This window comes from Coregonus lavaretus (assembly GCF_964263955.1).
Source record: "Coregonus lavaretus genome assembly, contig: HAP1_SCAFFOLD_932, whole genome shotgun sequence".
NCBI lineage: Eukaryota > Metazoa > Chordata > Actinopteri > Salmoniformes > Salmonidae > Coregonus > Coregonus lavaretus.
In genome coordinates, this window is record NW_028158935.1 from 121,022 (window position 1) to 140,131 (window position 19,110).

Here is a 19,110-nt window from a genome sequence, read left to right on the forward strand (position 1 = left end):
TAGATGCAGAGCCATGTACTTTAATTCCACGTCAGTACTGCAGGGAGCGGTATTAAGCTATTGAGTTTTTCTCCAAGCCCGCGGTGAACGGATACGGAAGCCGAGGGGAACACAGTGAATTCGGCAACAATGGCGGCCACCACAGAGAACGCAGATCTGAAACGAAAACTAGACGAGAATCAGGGTGAAGGAAAAGCTGGAGAAGAGGAGGAATGGGTTGGACCCATGCCAAGCGAGGCTACACAGACCAAGAAGAGAAAAGGTATATGATGGAAAAGCTAGCTAGCGAGTCAAAACAACTTGTCGTAGCTAGCTATGTTAGTGCAATGCTGGAGGTGTGCTAACTTCTGTGCTCCTAGCTATTAAGCTAGCCAGAGTGCCTATTGCTCAAACAATTTCCCAGAACGAAGCTGAAAATAGTGTTGCTCTCAAATTGTGCTTGCTTTTAACAATAGTGGTTTTGTTTTTGTACAGTGCTGGAGTATGAACGTGTGTATTTGGACAACTTGCCATCGGCAGCCATGTACGAGAGGAGCTACATGCATAGGGATGTTATAACGCACATTGTCTGTTCCAAGTAAGTACTGTAACGTTAGATAACTAGCTATTGCATTTTTCTAACTACAGGTATATGGCTCTTTGTCAGTCATCACTAGTTACCACAGCCACAAAGTTATAAACCCCCAAAGTTATGTATCTTCTTAAAATCTGATTTTAAACCTAACTTTAACAGTAACCTTAACCACACTGCTAACCTTATGCCTAACCATGAATTTGGGTTTTCATGAGATTTTACGATATTGCCAATTTTGACTGAGGCAGTGGTACCCTCTTGGTCCCGTACGAGACACTTTAACGTGCTGATTTGTTTACTTCCTGGTTCATTGATTTGTGTTTTTCTGGATGTAAAATGTTACACATGCCAATGGTGATCAGTCTGCCTCTTAAACTCTAGTATTCTTTTCATTTCCAGGACAGATTTCATCATCACAGCCAGTCAGGATGGCCATGTGAAGTTCTGGAAAAAGAAAGAAGATGAGGGGGTAGAGTTTGTCAAACACTTCCGCAGTCATCTGGGTACGAATAATGCCTCTGTATCTTAATACAACCTCAGACTGGGCTTTAGACTGACTGAAATGTAATTTCAGGGCTTGAATTCACTGTTGTCATACTTGTTCTATGTGTTACAGGAGTGATAGAGTGTATTTCTGTCAGTGCTGATGGAGCTCTATTGTGTTCTGTTGGGGACGACCAGGCCATGAAAGTGTTTGATGTGGTCAACTTTGACATGATCAACATGCTCAAGCTGGGGTGAGTTTGCATCTTTTGCTTATTGTTTTTAAAGGTGAAACGTCTAGCAGTTTAGCTTGTTGCCTTAACCAAAAGATATCCCATCTCTCTCCAAAAGAACCATGAGTGTCATAGACTCTGTAGCTCAGCTGGTAGAGCACGGCGCTTGTAACGCCAAGGTAGTGGGTTCGATCCCCGGGACCACCCATACACAAAAAAAAAAATTATGCACGCATGACTGTAAGTCGCTTTGGATAAAAAGCGTCTGCTAAATGGCATATTATTATTATTATTATAGAGTTATGACACATTTTATTCCTAGTTGATCTGCCATTCCTCTGCTCTGTGTGTTGTGTAGTTTCCACCCTGGCCAGTGTGAGTGGATCTACAACCCAGGCGACGCCATCTGCTGCGTGGCCTGCTCAGAGAAATCCACTGGGAAGATCTTCGTCTATGATGGACGGGGAAGCAACGAGAAACTCCACACCTTCGACAAGATGCACTCCTCTCCGCTGTCCCAGATCCGCCTCAACCCTAGATACAGGGTCATCGTCTCCGCAGACAAGGCTGGAATGCTGGAGTATTGGACCGGGCTCCCCAGCGAGTTCAAATTTCCCAGGCACGTGGACTGGCAGTATAAGACTGACACAGACCTTTATGAGTTTGCCAAAAACAAAACCTACCCCACAAGCCTGGCCTTCTCCCACGACGGGAAGAAGATGGCTACCATCGCAACCGACAGGAAAGTCAGGATCTTCCGCTTCCTGACGGGCAAACTGATGAGGGTGTTTGATGAGTCGTTATCGGTAAGTTTCCAACTTTCAGAATCGGGTCTTTACTTTATTTCATATTGCTATTTAAAAACCGTGCTACATCTTATAATCGTTTATCACACGATACTGACAAATTGGTAGCCTAGTATTCACAGTTTCCCACATTTCCCAGTGCATTGTGATCATTTATTTAATCATGGCCCATCTCTGACCTGGTCCTGTAGAAGTTCACAGAGCTGCAGCAAATGAAGCAACAGCTGCCAGACATGGAGTTTGGTCGGAGGATGGCGGTGGAGAGGGAACTGGAGAAGGTGGATGGAATCAGGCTGACCAACATCATCTTTGACGAGACGGGTCACTTTGTCCTCTACGGAACCATGCTGGGCATCAAAGTCATCAATGTGGAGACCAACAGGTAGTGTTTAAATGGTCAAAATGGACTTCACAGACAGTAATATCCTCTAAAAACGCAGTGGTTGTCAGCCATGGAGAGGTACAGGGAGAGCAGGCTTTTTTTGTACCAGCCCTGCACCAAAAAAACCTAATTCATGAAACCCCTTTGTCTTGTGAAAGTGATTAGTCTAAGATGTTTTTATTTCCCACCCGTGTATGTGTTCAGGTGTGTGCGTATCCTGGGGAAGCTGGAGAACATTCGTGTGGTGAAGCTGAGCCTGTTCCAGGGGGTTGCCAAGGCATGCAACACAGCTCCCACCATCGAGATGAAGGCATCAGACAACCCGGCCCTGCAGAGCACAATGCCAGACCCCACCATCTTCTGCACTGCCTTCAAGAAGAACCGCTTCTACATGGTGAATATTCAGTCAACTTTATTTGTCCCTGCAGGGCAATTGTAGCCCCTAAAAGAGAAATGGTATATTACTGTTGCTCCCTTGCAGTGCTGCTATTTATTTGCTATTTTAAACTGGGTGGTTCGAGCCCTGAATGCTGATTGGCTGAAAGCCGTGGTAGATCAGACCGTATACCACGGGTATGCAAAACATTTATTTTTACTGCTCTAATTACATTGGTAACCAGTTTATAATAGCAATGAGGCTCCTCGTGGGTTTGTGATATATGGCCAATATACCACGGCTAAGGGCTGTGTCCAGGTGCTCCGCGATGCGTCGTGCCTAAGAACAGCCCTTACCTGTGGTATATTGGCCATATACCACACCCCCGTGCCTTATTGCTTCATTCTTGGCCATATTTCATATTTCATATATTTCATATTTTCACCCGCATTATATCATTTCCTCAGCATTTGTCACTTTCACTTCTTTTCTCTTTGTAGTTCTCCAAGAGGGAGCCGGAGGACACTAAAAGTGCCGAGTCAGACAGAGACGTGTTCAACGAGAAGCCGTCTAAGGAGGAGGTGATGGCTGCTACCCAGGCAGAGGGGCCCAAGAGGGTGTCAGACAGCGCCATCATCCACACCACCATGGGAGACATCCACATCAAACTGTTCCCTGTCGAGTAGGTCAACCTCTTGGGTGGTCACCCTTGTTTTAGAGGACTTCCCTCAGAGGGCTTCCTTCCCATTTGCAATGCCATGGGTTCTGTCTGTTAACTTTCCTCAGAACCTATACAGTTTTGCAATTATGATACATTTTATGGGACAATTTTACTTATGTTTATGGACTACTTTGTGTATCTCAGGTGTCCCAAAACGGTGGAGAACTTCTGTGTTCACAGCAGGAACGGTTATTTCAATGGCCACATATTCCACCGCGTCATCAAGGTAGGATATTTAATCACTGCTCATTGTTTTGACTTGGTAGTAGGAACTTAATCATGAGATGTGATGGACTATGTTTTGACTGTGTAGTCTTTCCTCTCCACCCAGGGCTTCATGATCCAGACAGGGGACCCTACAGGGACGGGCATGGGAGGGGAGAGTATCTGGGGAGGGGAGTTTGAGGATGAGTTCCATGCCACACTGAGACACGACCGGCCCTACACCCTCAGTATGGCCAACGGAGGCCCCGGAACCAACGGATCACAGTTCTTCATCACCGTCGTGCCTACGGTAACTAAGGGCTCACTCTCTCTGTGAAGTCTGACATTTTACTTTCTCTGTATTCCTTCAGTTGAAGTAATATCTGTGCCTGTTTCGTCAAGTATTGTACCAATGTATATTTCTGCATTATGTACAAAGATGTTCGTTTAGGTTTATTTGAACAGCATTCCCTACTTGTCTTTTTAGCCCTGGCTAGACAACAAACACACAGTGTTTGGGAGGAGTGCCAAAGGAATGGAGGTGGTTCAGCGGATCTCCAACCTCAAAGTCAACCCTAAAACAGACAAACCTTACGAAGACATAAGCATCATCAACATCACCATCAAGTAGTCACATTTCCATCTCACCAGTATGTTGTGTACTATTATTACGTTCCATTTTTACAAAGTAAAAAGTGTTGGATTATTCAAGAATGCATCTTGCCATCTCTGTGGCATTTTCTCTTGGATGTGAGAAATGAAGAATTTGTTGGTTGCTTAGTAACATGTTTGTCAACAGAGCTGTACCTTGAATAAACAAGTGTCTTATTAACATTCATTACAGAACGTTCAGATAGAAATGTGCTGTGTAGATCAGGCATGCCTTTCCTTCATTTTAGACTGGCAAGGGAGTCTACTGACAGAATATATAATCATTTTAGGTATCTAGCTGCAACTTTTCTGAATGGGTCAAACCATATCAGCAACAACATCCAGACATTCGTCAGTTTTTTATTTAATAGCATCACATTAATTATGAATGATTTACAAAAGCCATTAAATTCACAGGTAACAAATGTGTGGATGTGCACTGCCTTTCTAAATGTTTCAAAAACGGAAGATTTCACAAATCGAGAGATCCTTTAACAGAGGGAAAGGCTTCTTCACACATGCAAATTTTTTTTTTTTACATAGATACAAGTAGTAGTACATTACATAGCAATGAGGAAAGTTAATTCAAACCAAAGGATGGTTCCTCCATACAATAACAGAGGAGTTGAAAGGTGTTTGGTTAATGTTTTGACTAAGTTTCACATCAACATGTGGGTAACGTTAATGTAGTATGTAACAATCAGCACTCCAGACAGATGGGCTAAAACCGAAGACAAACCAGGAGTCCTATAGTCAACAGCAGATATGACTTTTCATCTGGGGGTTTTTCTGTAGGGCACAACATTCAGATATAAATATAGTGTGTAGATCATCCTCTGTCAATTAGATGAAGGAATCATGTCTACTCTATACATCTATCTGCAACATGAAGGGTCAAACGTTGCACCCTCCTGAGCACAACCCAGATGTATTAAAGCGGCAGAAAAGGTCATCCAATGCATTCTGCATGACACTCCACAAAACAGGTGGGAGTAAGACTTCATATTATAACACTGTTTAGATGTTTCCCACCACGGCTACTACAATATCTCAGCCAAGTCAGTTTCAATCAACTTGAAGTTTATCCCCCTACCCACCCAACATAAATAGCTTTTTCGCTCAACTGCACTATTTAACCAACGTCAATAATAGCTGAACTCAGCCCACTACCGATGTCATTTTAAGACCTGATGCTGCATTACATGAAATCATCACAAGTCAAGTGCATTGGTACCAATGAAAAAATCTGCAACAACATGGAGTTTCGCCATGAAATTAATCTCATACGATCTGCATTGAGGCGATATGGGAATGTGTAGTCTTATAAACAGGTTAGTTTAGTAAGCTTGAGGGAATCCCTATAACCTGGCCCTGTTTATTAGCATAACCTTTAGCCACGACAGAGCAGAGCACAAAGTATTACGACTAATGATGGATTCACTGGCTGTGGGTTAGAAGCTTATCTGCAGGTTAGGGGTGGGTGTGGTAGGTAGAACAGGGGTATGGGATGTAGGGCTAGGGCCTTAGTATGGGGTGAAAGGTATGAGATTTGGGGTAGGACTGAGGTGGAACTAGGGTGTAGGTTATGAGATGAGACTTTGGTAGGACTGGTCTTTAGGGTATGGGGTAGGACTGGGTCTATCATAAGCCAATCATCAGGTAAAAAGTTTAGGTAGGCGTGACTGGTGTAGGTCTATGGCGGACAGGTCTCTATGGTGTGGATGGGTTAAGGGGATCGTTCTGGGATATATGGTAAGGGGCTGAGACTTGGTAACAAGTCAGTCATCGGGGAAGTCTAGGTCACGTCTAGCCCCCCTGCAGTCTGCAGCAAGGGGAAGTCTAGGCCACGTCCAGTGCCCCCTGCAGTCTGCAGCAAGGGGAAGTCTAGGCCACGTCCAGTGCCCCCTGCAGTCTGCAGCAAGGGGAAGTCTAGGCCACGTCCAGTACGCCTGCAGCCACCAGCTGTCGGGACAGCCAGTCCAGGCCCTCGTGGAGCCCCGTGCCACTGCGGGCGTCACATCCCTGGATGTGCCAGCTCCTCCCACAGCACAGCTTGTGGAGACTCAGCAGCTCTGTCATCTCCTCCACCGACACAGCCCCAGGGACGTCCTGCAGGTGAGGATAGAGGAATCAATGAGTTAATCAGCCAATCAACATTTTAGTCATTTAGCAGACGCTCTTATCCAGAGCGACTTACAGGAACAATTAGGGTTAAGTGCCTTGCTCATAGACATATTTTTCACCTAGCAAGCTCAGGGGTTACTGGCCCAACACTCTAAACCCCTGGGCTAATCAATCAATGTGCGTGTGTATACCTGTTTCTTGGACCAGGGGGCTGTGTATGTGTGTATACCTGTTTCTTGGACCAGGGGGCTGTGTATGTGTGTATACCTGTTTCTTGGACCAGGGGGCTGTGTATGTGTGTATACCTGTTTATTGGACCAGGGGGCTGTGTATGTGTGTATACCCGTTTCTTGGACCAGGGGGCTGTGTATGTGTGTATACCTGTTTCTTGGACCAGGGGGCTGTGTATGTGTGTATACCTGTTTGTTGGTGAAGATGAGCAGCAGGGCGTCTCTCAGCTCCTTCTCTGTCAGCAGTTTGGCCAGTTCACTGTGGGCCTCCATCAGCCTGTCCCTGTGACAGCTGTCAATCACAAACACCACCGCTGGAGAGCGAGAGGAGACAGAAAAAATAAGTCAGGGCCCTATTCACTCAAATTGTCTCTGTATAACATTTTCAAATTCTCTCTTTTCAAAATCAGTAGATTTGTCATAGTTATTGATATATGAGTGTACAAAACATTAGGAACACCTGCTCTTTCCATGACAGACTAACCAGGTGAAACCAGGTGAATCCAGGTGAACGCTATGATCCGTTATTGATGTCCCTTGTTAAATCCACTTCAATCAGTGTAGATGAAGGGAAGGAGACAGGTTAAAGAAGGATTTTTTTAGCCTTGAGACAACATACATGGATTGTGTATGTGCGATATTCAGAGGGTGAATGGGCAAGACAAAAACTGTGAGAAGCATCGGAGTCAACATGGGCCAGCATCCCTGTGGAACACTTTCGACACCTTGTAGAATCTATGCCCCGACGAATTGAGGCTGTTCTGAGGGCAACTCAATAGCAGGAAAGTGTTCCTAATGTTTGGTATACTCAGTGTACAGTACATGTAAGGGAAGCAGGTAATATGAAAGAAAGAGGTCAACAGATACCTTGTGTGTTCAGGTAATAGTGCTTCCAGAGAGGCCGTAGCTTATGTTTCCCACCAACGTCCCAGATGGTGAACTTGAGATTCTTATACTCCACTGTCTCTACATTAAAACCTACAGATGAAGAGGATGAGTGGCTAGTGTCAATACAATTAAGGTACATTTTAATGTAAAAATGTACAATTTGACACTTGCCTACATGACAGACACTGTTGTGGGTTTACCTATGGTAGGGATGGGCTGCATAAACTCGTCCTGTTTCAGCTTGAAAAGGATGGTGGTTTTCCCGGCACCATCCAATCCCAGGGTTACCACCCGGATCTCCATTTTAGGGCCAATGTGGACCCGGTTGTCCTGGAACAGAGAAAACAATGTAGTCTAAATGAAGTTACTAATTATTTTTCAATGGAGAGTGTATCAAGTTTTGTATTCCTACAAGTAGAGCAGAGTGCTGTACCTTGGTGAATGTGACGGGGATACCAGCATCTAGCTGGATGTGGTCAGCCAGCTCAGTGAACTGCTGCTGCTGTTTCTGTAGAGTCTCCAACAGTCTGTTGATCTCCTGCTTGGCCAGGACCACTCTGCAGTCATCCTACAGAGAGAGACAAGGAAGACATCAGTCATGACTTACAATTCAATTTGCCAATGTGATTTTCCTACCTGATTTCAGACCATACAAAAGACCTTGGGAAGACAATGGTAGTTCTTATTGAAAATGACAGGACCATCCAGTGCAAGCAGAGATTGCGTTCCTACGGTGTGCTCTAGAGATGCTATGCCCACCGGTGGCCCATTTTGGCTCCTACCTGCTGCAGTGTCTTCTCGCAGTGCAGGCAGGCTGTGGAGACCTGGGACAGCAGGACGGTCATGTCTTCCTGCTGTTGCCGGAGCCAGATGAGCCTTTCCCTGACGTGGGCGTCCACTACGCTGAGCGCCATCTCCTCCTGTCTGCACAGCGTCTCGTGGAGATCAGCGAAGTACGCCCGTACGCAGGACCGTGCACTCTCTGCCGTGCCTGGGACCTGGGGAACACCCACAGACGACTGAGTCCATCAGGAATACACAGATTACACACAGCATCCTGAAATATAAATACATGATAAACCATAAGCAATGTTATGACTTTTTGGAAGGAAATACAATGACGTTTCCCAGGACATTGAGATGTAGCTATCGTAATTTGTAAATACAGTAACAGCTTTACAGCGATTATACCTCAACTGCATCTATCTCCTATCTATCCACTTTCATATCTAAAGTTCATCTGTTGTATATTATGCAAAAGGTCATTATCCACAGCCAGCTGTTATTACATGTTCAGTGTGCGCCATGCCGATGCTGTCCTCCACTATCCGTTCTCCTCCCTCGATCTGCTGCACGATCCCAACCAGCTTCCTGGAATACTCCGACACCTCCTCTGTGAACGTCCGGATACAGTGGGCCATGTCCAGGATAGACGCACGGATCTGATTGGCTTCTGCCTCCAGAACTGCATGCTACAGGAAGGAAGCAATCAGCAAGGAGAAATTTATGCAATCATAGTAGGGCCGGGACGATACCAGTATCGCGATCCTCATTAGTATCGTGGCAAGGAAACAAAACACGAAGCGGATTTAACTTCTTTAGGAAAACAGCCCTAATATTGAAAACAAACATAATTATGTTGTCATCCAGAGTCACATTTATTTATTCCCAAGCTACACTATAGCATACAATATTTTACATACAGCAGGTTTTTAAAGGACCAAAGAGTTTGGTCTGCTTTGTATTTTCATTTTTGCCATGGAAAAAATATTGCGATACTGGTATCGTCACGGCCCTATATCATACCAGCTGAACTACAAATCAGTACCATTACAAGTGACCATTAATTTAGCTATTCTGATTTGCTTGTTGTCTCTAGTGTTGCTAGGAATGTTGCTTCAGAGCTTGACCTCAGTCAGTCAATAAATACAGCAACCAATAGGCTACTCCCAGCTGACTCATCTTCCTCTGCCTTCCGTACCTTGTGTCCCTGGTGCTTGCCGTACTCTTTGCACACGCAGCACATGAGCGGCCCAGGCTGGCAGAGCTCCTCCTGACAGACGAACTCGATGGCGTGGACCTGGTGCTGCGGGCACAGCGTCTTCTCGTGGGGCTTGTCTGCCAGGGGTACCTGCCGGTGCTTGGCCAGGGTGCGGGTGGAGTGGGTGAGCTGGGAGCAGTCGGCACACAGGTGGGTGGCACACACCGTGCAATACATAGACGCCGTGTGGCTCTCGTCCTCGTCACAGCGGATTATAGACTGGAGGGGAGGGGGAGGACATATGATAGTGTTACATTTCATGTGTCGTTGTCATTAAGTGTCATTGACAATTGGAAGGATGTATGTGAAAGAACTAGGCAGATCGAAGCAAATTCCCATATAGCTTTCACCTATCCTCACTGTGTTTTCAGATAACTGCAGATGAAAGATTGGAACCCAGGGTGGGGGTAACTATAGCCTACCTCAAGATGGGAACCCAGGGTGGGGGTAACTACTGCCTACCTCAAGATGGGAACCCAGGGTGGGGGTAACTACTGCCTACCTCAAGATGGGAAACCAGGGTGGGGGTAACTACTGCCTACCTCAAGATGGGAACCCAGGATGGGGGTAACTACTGCCTACCTCAAGATGGGAACCCAGGGTGGGGGTAACTACTGCCTACCTCAAGATGGGAACCCAGGGTGGGGGTAACTACTGCCTACCTCAAGATGGGAAACCAGGGTGGGGGTAACTACTGCTTACTTCAAGATGGGAACCCAGGGTGGGGGTAACTACTGCCTACCTCAAGATGGGAACCTAGGGTGGGGGTAACTACTGCCTACCTCAAGATGGGAACCCAGGGTGGGGGTAACTACTGCCTACCTCAAGATGGGAACCCAGGATGGGGGTAACTACTGCCTACCTCAAGATGGGAACCCAGGGTGGGGGTAACTACTGCCTACCTCAAGATGGGAACCCAGGGTGGGGGTAACTACTGCTTACTTCAAGATGGGAACCCAGGGTGGGGGTAACTACTGCCTACCTCAAGATGGGAACCTAGGGTGGGGGTAACTACTGCCTACCTCAAGATGGGAACCTAGGGTGGGGGTAACTACTGCCTACCTCAAGATGGGAACCTAGGGTGGGGGTAACTACTGCCTACCTCAAGATGGGAACCTAGGGTGGGGGTAACTACTGCCTACCTCAAGATGGGAACCTAGGGTGGGGGTAACTACTGCCTACCTCAAGATGGGAACCCAGGGTGGGGGTAACTACTGCCTACCTCAAGATGGGAACCTAGGGTGGGGGTAACTACTGCCTACCTCAAGATGGGAACCTAGGGTGGGGGTAACTACTGCCTACCTCAAGATGGGAACCTAGGGTGGGGGTAACTACTGCCTACCTCAAGATGGGAACCTAGGGTGGGGGTAACTACTGCCTACCTCAAGATGGGAACCTAGGGTGGGGGTAACTACTGCCTACCTCAAGATGGGAACCTAGGGTGGGGGTAACTACTGCCTACCTCAAGATGGGAACCCAGGGTGGGGGTAACTACTGCCTACCTCAAGATGGGAACCTAGGGTGGGGGTAACTACTGCCTACCTCAAGATGGGAACCCAGGGTGGGGGTAACTACTGCCTACCTCAAGATGGGAACCTAGGGTGGGGGTAACTACTGCCTACCTCAAGATGGGAACCCAGGGTGGGGGTAACTACTGCCTACCTCAAGATGGGAACCTAGGGTGGGGGTAACTACTGCCTACCTCAAGATGGGAACCCAGGGTGGGGGTAACTACTGCCTACCTCAAGATGGGAACCCAGGGTGGGGGTAACTACTGCCTACCTCAAGATGGGAACCTAGGGTGGGGGTAACTACTGCCTACCTCAAGATGGGAACCCAGGGTGGGGGTAACTACTGCCTACCTCAAGATGGGAACCCAGGGTGGGGGTAACTACTGCCTACCTCAAGATGGGAACCCAGGGTGGGGGTAACTACTGCCTACCTCAAGATGGGAACCTAGGGTGGGGGTAACTACTGCCTACCTCAAGATGGGAACCTAGGGTGGGGGTAACTACTGCCTACCTCAAGATGGGAACCCAGGGTGGGGGTAACTACTGCCTACCTCAAGATGGGAACCTAGGGTGGGGGTAACTACTGCCTACCTCAAGATGGGAACCCAGGGTGGGGGTAACTACTGCCTACCTCAAGATGGGAACCCAGGGTGGGGGTAACTACTGCCTACCTCAAGATGGGAACCCAGGGTGGGGGTAACTACTGCCTACCTCAAGATGGGAACCCAGGGTGGGGGTAACTACTGCCTACCTCAAGATGGGAACCCAGGGTGGGGGTAACTACTGCCTACCTCAAGATGGGAACCCAGGGTGGGGGTAACTACTGCCTACCTCAAGATGGGAACCCAGGGTGGGGGTAACTACTGCCTACCTCAAGATGGGAACCCAGGGTGGGGGTAACTACTGCCTACCTCTCCTATGCCTGTGAGGGCGTCCTCTGCCATGCTCGACTGGCTGGACGCTCCATTCTGCAGCCTCTCCAGAAGCTCCAGCAGGGCAAAGTTCTTCTTCAGACCCCACACACCAGAGTCCCCTAAGAGGGACAGAGTGAGAGAGAGACAGAGAATTAGTCAATAAAAAGCATTAATTCATCATCAAATCATTCACACATTTCCCAGAGGCGATAGACTGAAAACTTACAAGTAAACAAGTGAGACGTTAGACCTTATATTGTGATGGATGTTACATGGGCGGCAGGTAGCTTAGTGGTTAAGAGCGTTGTGCCAGTAACCAATTGCGTTGTGCCAGTAAAAAAAGTTGCTGGTGCTAATCCCTGAGCCGACTAGGTGAAAAATCTGTCGATGTGCCCTTGAGCAAGGCACTTAACCCTAATTGCTCATGTAAGTCGCTCTGGATAAGAGCGTCTGCTAAATGACAAAAAAAAAAATCACGCTCACTGACACAGGAACACAATAGGCCTGTATAGGAACTAAACCCTACGGACTCACCCAGCTCTGTGACCTGTCTGTCGAAGGGGCAGCGGATGGCTCTACCATGCAGGGGCAGCCGGGTCAGACAGTCATGACAGACTGTGTGACCGCAGAGCAGCAGCCGGGGGACCTTGTCCCCCTGGAGAGAGAAGACATCCTCACACACCCCACACTCCAACACCTGGGGACAACACACATACAGGTCGAGTCAACCACACACATAGGTTGAGTTTACTTAGATGGACCCCTTGTCATTGCATATCATTTCAATATTGAATTTCTGCATGGACTGAGATTAAGAATATGGATTACCTTATTGTCCATGTCAAAACTTAAGCTATGATGTCAAGCTGCATTAGGCTAGAGTGTGTCATGTTTCCCGTAGGCAAATTCATCTTGCTTCTCATGGAACTACTTTGGTTACTGTAGTGTAGTGTTGATGAAAAGACACACAGGTTACACATAAGGGTTTGTTATTAAAGTGCGTAGCTAGCTAGTGCGCCAACACTAGCCTGCGTGCGAAATCTCAATTGTCATTGACGTTGTCGTGCAAAACGGCACAATTTTATGACGGTGTTAAATGTCCTTTTACGAGGGTGATTCCTGAATCAACAGTACCTAACTACTGACTGTTCCGATTGCACACTCAGAATGTTCTACACAAAGAAGTAGCAAGCCAGTAGCAAGTTAACAAACGTTAGACTGGGCATCAACAGTAGTTAGCTATACTATAGCTAGCGCGTTAACGTTAGCACGCTATGCTGCTAATATGCATCCAAGCCCAAGCAGTTACATGGTTGATACAAAAAGCTGTGATCATGGCACTTGATTACAGACAGAATCACCATCTGGGTTTTTTGGATTGCATGTCTATTGTCTACGCAGACAAACAAAAAATGCAGGCCGATCGTTTGACACTGCGTTGACGCCCCGGCCGCAAAACAGCAGCATCCGAATTCGGCGAAGACAAAAAGGCAGAATTGAGAGTTCCCCCGATCCGAGCGCCCTTGTCGGTAGTTTGAGCAAACGACCTATCCCCTCCAAACGTTGTTTATATGCTTATTTAGACGTTGAAATATTCAACCAACCTTCACTGTGCTACTTGTGGCCCCTCTGCCGTGCCGGACACAGACGTCCATCGTTGCTGCGGTCCCCTGCTTGTTTACACCCACAGCAGCAGCCATCCTAGAACTAGGACTAAACCATTCACACGGCTAAAGCGTGGAGTCGAAAATGCATATGCGGAATATCTGTAGACCACCAACAAAATAGAACTATAAAATGTAACTTTGGTGCTTATCTTGTGTTGGATCGATAAGAAATAGAAAATACGTTTCGGTTATATAAAAAGAACTACAATGAAACTGGCGACTATTCATGACCCCTTATATGGACATGGAAGAGTCCGTTTGCATCGGTTCCACGGTTTTTAGATTTTAGCGCCATCTTGCGTTTTTGCTGCAACACTTACGCACTTTCCTTTTTTAATAATAATAATAATATAATAATATGCCATTTAGCAGACGCTTTTATCCAAAGCGACTTACAGTCGTGCGTGCATACATTTTTTGTGTATGGGTGGTCCCGGGGATCGAACCCACTACCTTGGCGTTACAAGCGCCGTGCTCTACCAGCTGAGCTACAGAGGACCACTAATATAACCGTGACGTTGATATTCCGCGCCTATGTTTTGAACAACACGAATGACAACCGCCAAAGCAAACAGCCTGAGTATTCCCACTAAATAAGTACCACATTCATTCAATAACGTCTACCCCACATAGCGTCGAGGTAAGAAGCTTTTCATGTGCAATAGTGTTATCAAAGTTGAGATACTTGGCAAGCGGACACCGCGCATTCTCATTCCTATGAGTGGATGCTCGGCGCCCTATGTTAGATAGCTACTTTAGCTACGTTTCGTAGCCACATTCACAATTCTTGCCAAACAAACAGATTGCTAGCTAGCTAAAGTTGCTAAAATTACATTGAAATGTTGTATGATACTAGAGACGTGCAAACCACCAATGAGTGGGCCCATCAAGAAAATGTAAACAATGGAGCAAATTTATTACATTCACATTTTCTGATTGAATAGCTAATGAGATTCTCTCATACTGTTCTCCTGTCCTCCAGAGCTCCAGGTGACTGTGACCCATCATGTCTCACTCTCAGCAGCAGTCTGCCCCCGGGCCCCTCCCCACGGCCCCAGACTCCCCCGCCATGGGCGTGACGGTCAGCGGCAACGTCACCAAGTATGCCATGAAAAAGAAGAAGATCCTCAACGCCGAGGAGAGTGAGCTATTTGAGCTGACGCAGGCCGCAGGCATTGCCATGGACCAGGAGGTCTTCAAGTACGTCTGAGAGGGGGCATCTCAATAGTCTAACTTGGCTTCCTTTCCTCATCACAATCCCGTCTTTCTGTCTGGCCAACAACATTATTCTGAGCTGGTATTTTTAACCCATCTTATACTACAGACCTATACTCTGGCTAATGCATTGATCAGGCCAATACACTGACTGACTGACTGACTGACTGACTGACTGACTGACTGTGTGCGTGCGTGCGTGCGTGCGTGCGTGCGTGCGTGCGTGCGAGAGCGCGAGTGTACACTGTACTCTTAGTTTAATCCCTGTCCTCTCCTCCTGTAGGATCATTGTGGACCTGTTGAAGATGAACGTGGCTCCACTGGCTGTGTTCCAGACACTGAAGGCCATGTGTGCTGGCCAGAGGATAGCTGAAACCTCCATGGGAGACTCCTCCACAGCCTCCTACCCCAACACCACCACTACCACCACAGCCTCCTCAGCCCCTACAGAACCCAGAGGTCAGTAGGGTCTGGATCAGGGGGTGAGAGAGCTAGAGAAGAGGGGTTGTGGTTTCCTGTTCCACAACAATACTGCTTTCTCACTGGTAGCCCAGCCAGAGTATACAGCTCATTGTTTCCTCTACCATAACAGTATGTCTCTCGGTTAGGGACAGACAGAGAAGAGGGTTAATGTTTCTATAGCCTTGGAAGTGCAGGCTTCTCACGTTCTGTTAGAAAGCCTTGGGAAGTTCCCTTTATGAAGACGATAAAAAAGGGTGGAATGTGGTGGAGTCAAGATGGAAACTAGTGTCGCTTATCAAACCAATTCAATATTTAGCATGGGTGGTGCTTCAACAAAACTAACGCCGTATAGCCTACTAAAATGTTGTCCGACACAGTAGGAAAAGCGAGACACGGACAAAACAAACGAAATACCTCTCCTGAGGGGAAATGTCATTTCTACTCAAAGCCAATCAAATGTGAGCATTGAATGCCAGCAAAAACCAATACTAAAGTTCTCCAGACTTCCACTAGTTTAGTCAACAAGACAAGATTTGGAAGGATAGCCACGTGAGACTCTCTACCATAACACTACCTGTATGTCTGTCTGTTGGGTAAGGACAGACAGAGAATGATTGTTTTTATTATTTAGGTGGAATATAATATATTGATCTCTTTCTGTCTGCTTTGCTTGCTTTGCAGCCTTCTGCTTAAACCCCTGTATCCTGCTCAGACAAGATATTCCCCCCTTTCACTTCCCCAGCTGAGCCTCTACACCTAATCTTCCAATGTCTCCTACACTCCTCACTAACTAATACACTTCACTCCATTGTGGCCTTGGCCAGCCAGCTGAATTGAAATTAATGGAGAAGAGAATAGCATACATTGGCCTCCAGTCAAACACAAACTTTACAATGTTACCTGTGTATTTCAGTTTGCGCTCTAACTCCTCCTATTCTTCTGTACATGTGTTACTGGTGTGTACGCACAAACCCTCTGTGTGCGTATGTATCTCTCTGCTGAAGAAGAGGACTCTGTTGTGTCTGGCCCTAAGAGCTCTAAGCCCCCTGCGCCTCCCCCCACCTCCTCCTCCACCTCCTCCTCTGCTGACCCCAGGCCCACCAGGGTCAACTCTAAGATGGTCTACGACACCTGCTCTCCTCACTCTCAAGGTCCCTTTTTCACTCACTCCTCCTTTTCTTCACTCTATCCCTCCATCTCTCTTCAGAAACTCTTCAACTTCTCTGTTTGTTTGCCTGTCTGGCTCCAGTACTTCAATGTCTTCACCTTGTGCACTGAGTTTACTTGTAGAGTGTGTAGGAGCTTCACAGTTTGTTTGCGTGTGGACTCAGGTATACTCAGTGGGACAGTTTATTAGGTACACCAACCCCGTTCACAAAAATGGTTCGTTCCTGCATACAGTGAGTCACGTGGCCGTGGCATGCTATATAAAGCAGGCAGACAGGCATCGAGGCATTCAGTTACTGTTTGATTTGAATGTTAGAATGGCTAAAACGAGTGACTTAAGCAACTTTGAGCGTGGTATGATCGTCGGTGCCAGGCCGGCCTCCTGGGCATTTCACACACGACAGTGTCTAGGGTTTACCGAGAATGGTGCGACAAACAAAAAACATTCAGTCAATGGCAGTCTTGTGGGCGAAAACAGATAGTTGATGAGAGGTCGAAGGAGAATGGCAAGAATTGTGAAAGCTAACAGGCGGGCCAAAATAGGCAAATAATGGCGCAGTACACCAGTGGTGTGCAGAACGGTATCTTGGAACGCACAACTTGTCTGCCCTTTCACGGATGGGCTATTGCAGCAGACGACCACACCGGGCTCCACTCCTATCAGCTAAAAACAAGAAGAAGCAGCTACAGTGGGCACGTGATCACCAACACCAGACAACTGAGGAGTGGAAAAACATTGCCTGGTCTGACGAATCCCGGTTCCTGTTGTGTCATGCTAATGGCAGAGTCAGGATTTGGCGTAAGCAGCATGAGTCCATGGCCCCGTCCTGCCTGGTGTCGACGGTACAGGCTGGTGGTGGTGGTGTAATTGTGTGGGGAATGTTTTCCTGGCACACGTTAGGTCCCTTGATACCAATTCAGCAACGTTTCCATGCCCCGAAGAATTCAGGCTGTTCTGGAGGCAAAGGGGGGTCCGACCTGGTACTAGATAAGTGTACCTAATAAACTGTACTCTGAGTGTATGTGCGTTTGTTCGTTAACCTCGTCTTGCTTTTTTTGTGTTTTTGTGTTTTCTCAGCTCATGTAAACTGTAGCCCTATATTTGACAAAAACGTTTGTGATTGCATGGTTTTCAATTTGATTCACCAGGTTGAGGGGGAGGGATTTTCCCCATAGGGCGAATTAGGAAGAGGTAACTAAGTCTAGACTGAATAAAGTGTTCCATCTTCATCGCTGTCCGTCATGCTCTCATAAGTGTCTCATTGGTCTCTCATCTGAACATGCTCATCTGCATGTTCTTATCCTGCCCCAAACACAGCCACTTCGCCTTGCATGACAGCTACACACACACTGCCAACCATCCTTCTCACCCTTCTCTTTGTGTTTGCAGTGCGTAGTAAAGCGGGTGCGGGCCACGGGGAGAAGAGCAGAGAGGGTTCCAGCCAGAGGGTGCCACGCCAGCCCAGCGCCACCAGGGGGCAGAAGACGACCAAGAGTTCTGGAAGCAGCAGCTCCTCCTCACAGATCACCCCAACTACCACCAACTAGACCCCACAGAAAGGAGGGCTGACTGATGGGGCACCTCACAAGTCTTAAGATGTTTCCTCTCCTCGTCTTCTTTCCTTCATCTACATTAACGGCTAATTCATCTCCTCTCCTCCTCCTCGGTTGAATTAAGGTAAATTAATATAAGAGAGTTGTTTTAGTGAAAGTATGTACCTAGTCCACCATGTTGCTTTCACCTCTCCTATGCTTCCACGTCAGATGAGTAGAGGAGGAACCTTGTTCAAGATACAGTATTGAGATTCAGAATCAGTGTGACCACTAATGCTTACCTCATGGTCACTAGTGTCGATTTTTGGCCTGCCAAAAGGCTGGGAGAAGTGCCTCTTAGAACTGGTCCATAGTCCGTTGGGATATGTTGGCGTATAATGGTTGGGTTGAGGATATGGGTCGACAGAAACTGTTCCTAGATCAGTACCATGGGCTCATACTTTAGATAGGATTTAAACCATTCTGTCTTATAAAAGGGGTGCCATCTGCAAATACTATTTTATACTTATGTTTTGTGATTGTTGTTTTTATACCATGAACATGCATAGAGGAGTTGTCTGAATTGCTCACCATTACAGCACTTGTGGAACCAAACATTTTCATACTATCTTGTCACAATAAAAAAAGAACACTTTTGGGACCTCTATACAAGGTGTGTTGGTTGTCTTCTTTGTCTACCATGCTGAAATCCAACACAATACTGGGTCTTTTGTTGTCATTTCCTTTGGCTTAGCGAGAGTTACTAGAGTACAGCCAATTCTGTTGCCTCTCCTGTCCAACACAATATAGACTGCTGTTGTATTCTGCCTGATACCCATGAGGAGAAAGAGTGTGAAAGAGGCAGAAGTTAATGCTGCACATGCTTGTCCCAAAATGTTGTCAAAATAAAAAAGAACACTAGAACTCT

At 46.9% G+C, this 19,110-nt stretch overlaps 3 protein-coding genes across 6 annotated transcripts; 2 read left to right on the forward strand and 1 right to left on the reverse strand.

Annotated features, from left to right (window-relative positions):
* Positions 1 to 99: 99 nt before the first annotated feature.
* On the forward strand, positions 100 to 4,617 carry LOC311123452 (peptidylprolyl isomerase domain and WD repeat-containing protein 1-like). The gene is made up of 11 exons (XM_084197716.1): positions 100 to 262; positions 475 to 577; positions 974 to 1,077; positions 1,191 to 1,311; positions 1,649 to 2,096; positions 2,288 to 2,478; positions 2,683 to 2,872; positions 3,355 to 3,536; positions 3,720 to 3,801; positions 3,907 to 4,089; positions 4,267 to 4,617. Exons 1-11 carry the CDS (start codon positions 130 to 132, stop codon positions 4,408 to 4,410), a joined length of 1,881 nt encoding a protein of 626 aa, XP_084053842.1. The 5' UTR covers positions 100 to 129; the 3' UTR covers positions 4,411 to 4,617.
* A 155-nt stretch (positions 4,618 to 4,772) lies between these two features.
* LOC311123453 (E3 ubiquitin-protein ligase TRIM23-like) lies at positions 4,773 to 13,841 on the reverse strand (the record flags this gene model as incomplete). Of its 4 annotated transcripts, none has more annotated exons than XM_084197718.1 (11): positions 4,773 to 6,539; positions 6,974 to 7,098; positions 7,652 to 7,762; positions 7,873 to 8,026; positions 8,106 to 8,240; positions 8,455 to 8,670; positions 8,962 to 9,144; positions 9,654 to 9,932; positions 12,136 to 12,257; positions 12,673 to 12,835; positions 13,743 to 13,838. In XM_084197718.1, 11 exons carry the CDS (start codon positions 13,836 to 13,838, stop codon positions 6,360 to 6,362), a joined length of 1,764 nt encoding a protein of 587 aa, XP_084053844.1. In that variant the 3' UTR covers positions 4,773 to 6,359. The 4 variants fall into 4 exon arrangements, with proteins under 4 accessions (XP_084053844.1, XP_084053845.1, XP_084053846.1 ...); XM_084197719.1 differs by having other exon boundaries at positions 4,775 to 6,539; positions 7,873 to 8,002; positions 8,455 to 8,691; positions 13,743 to 13,841; XM_084197720.1 differs by having other exon boundaries at positions 4,775 to 6,539; positions 7,873 to 8,002.
* Positions 13,842 to 14,133: 292 nt separating this feature from the next.
* Positions 14,134 to 19,110, forward strand: mzt2b (mitotic spindle organizing protein 2B). Its single transcript, XM_084197714.1, has 4 exons — positions 14,134 to 14,445; positions 14,788 to 15,005; positions 15,304 to 15,479; positions 18,040 to 19,110. The coding sequence occupies exons 2-4, from the start codon at positions 14,812 to 14,814 to the stop codon at positions 18,195 to 18,197; spliced, it is 528 nt and encodes a 175-aa protein (XP_084053840.1). The 5' UTR covers positions 14,134 to 14,445; positions 14,788 to 14,811; the 3' UTR covers positions 18,198 to 19,110.

Bases quoted from the DNA above. Each gene is read 5' to 3' on its own strand.
- LOC311123452 (XM_084197716.1), top strand. From the start codon at position 130: ATGGCGGCCACCACAGAGAACGCAGATCTGAAACGAAAACTAGACGAG. The intron at 263-474 runs GTATATGATGGA...GTTTTTGTACAG, and splicing joins ACAGACCAAGAAGAGAAAAG to TGCTGGAGTATGAACGTGTG. The intron at 1,078-1,190 runs GTACGAATAATG...TATGTGTTACAG, and splicing joins ACACTTCCGCAGTCATCTGG to GAGTGATAGAGTGTATTTCT.
- mzt2b (XM_084197714.1), top strand. From the start codon at position 14,812: ATGTCTCACTCTCAGCAGCAGTCTGCCCCCGGGCCCCTCCCCACGGCC. The intron at 15,006-15,303 runs GTACGTCTGAGA...CTCCTCCTGTAG, and splicing joins ATGGACCAGGAGGTCTTCAA to GATCATTGTGGACCTGTTGA. The intron at 15,480-18,039 runs GTCAGTAGGGTC...TTGTGTTTGCAG, and splicing joins AGCCCCTACAGAACCCAGAG to TGCGTAGTAAAGCGGGTGCG.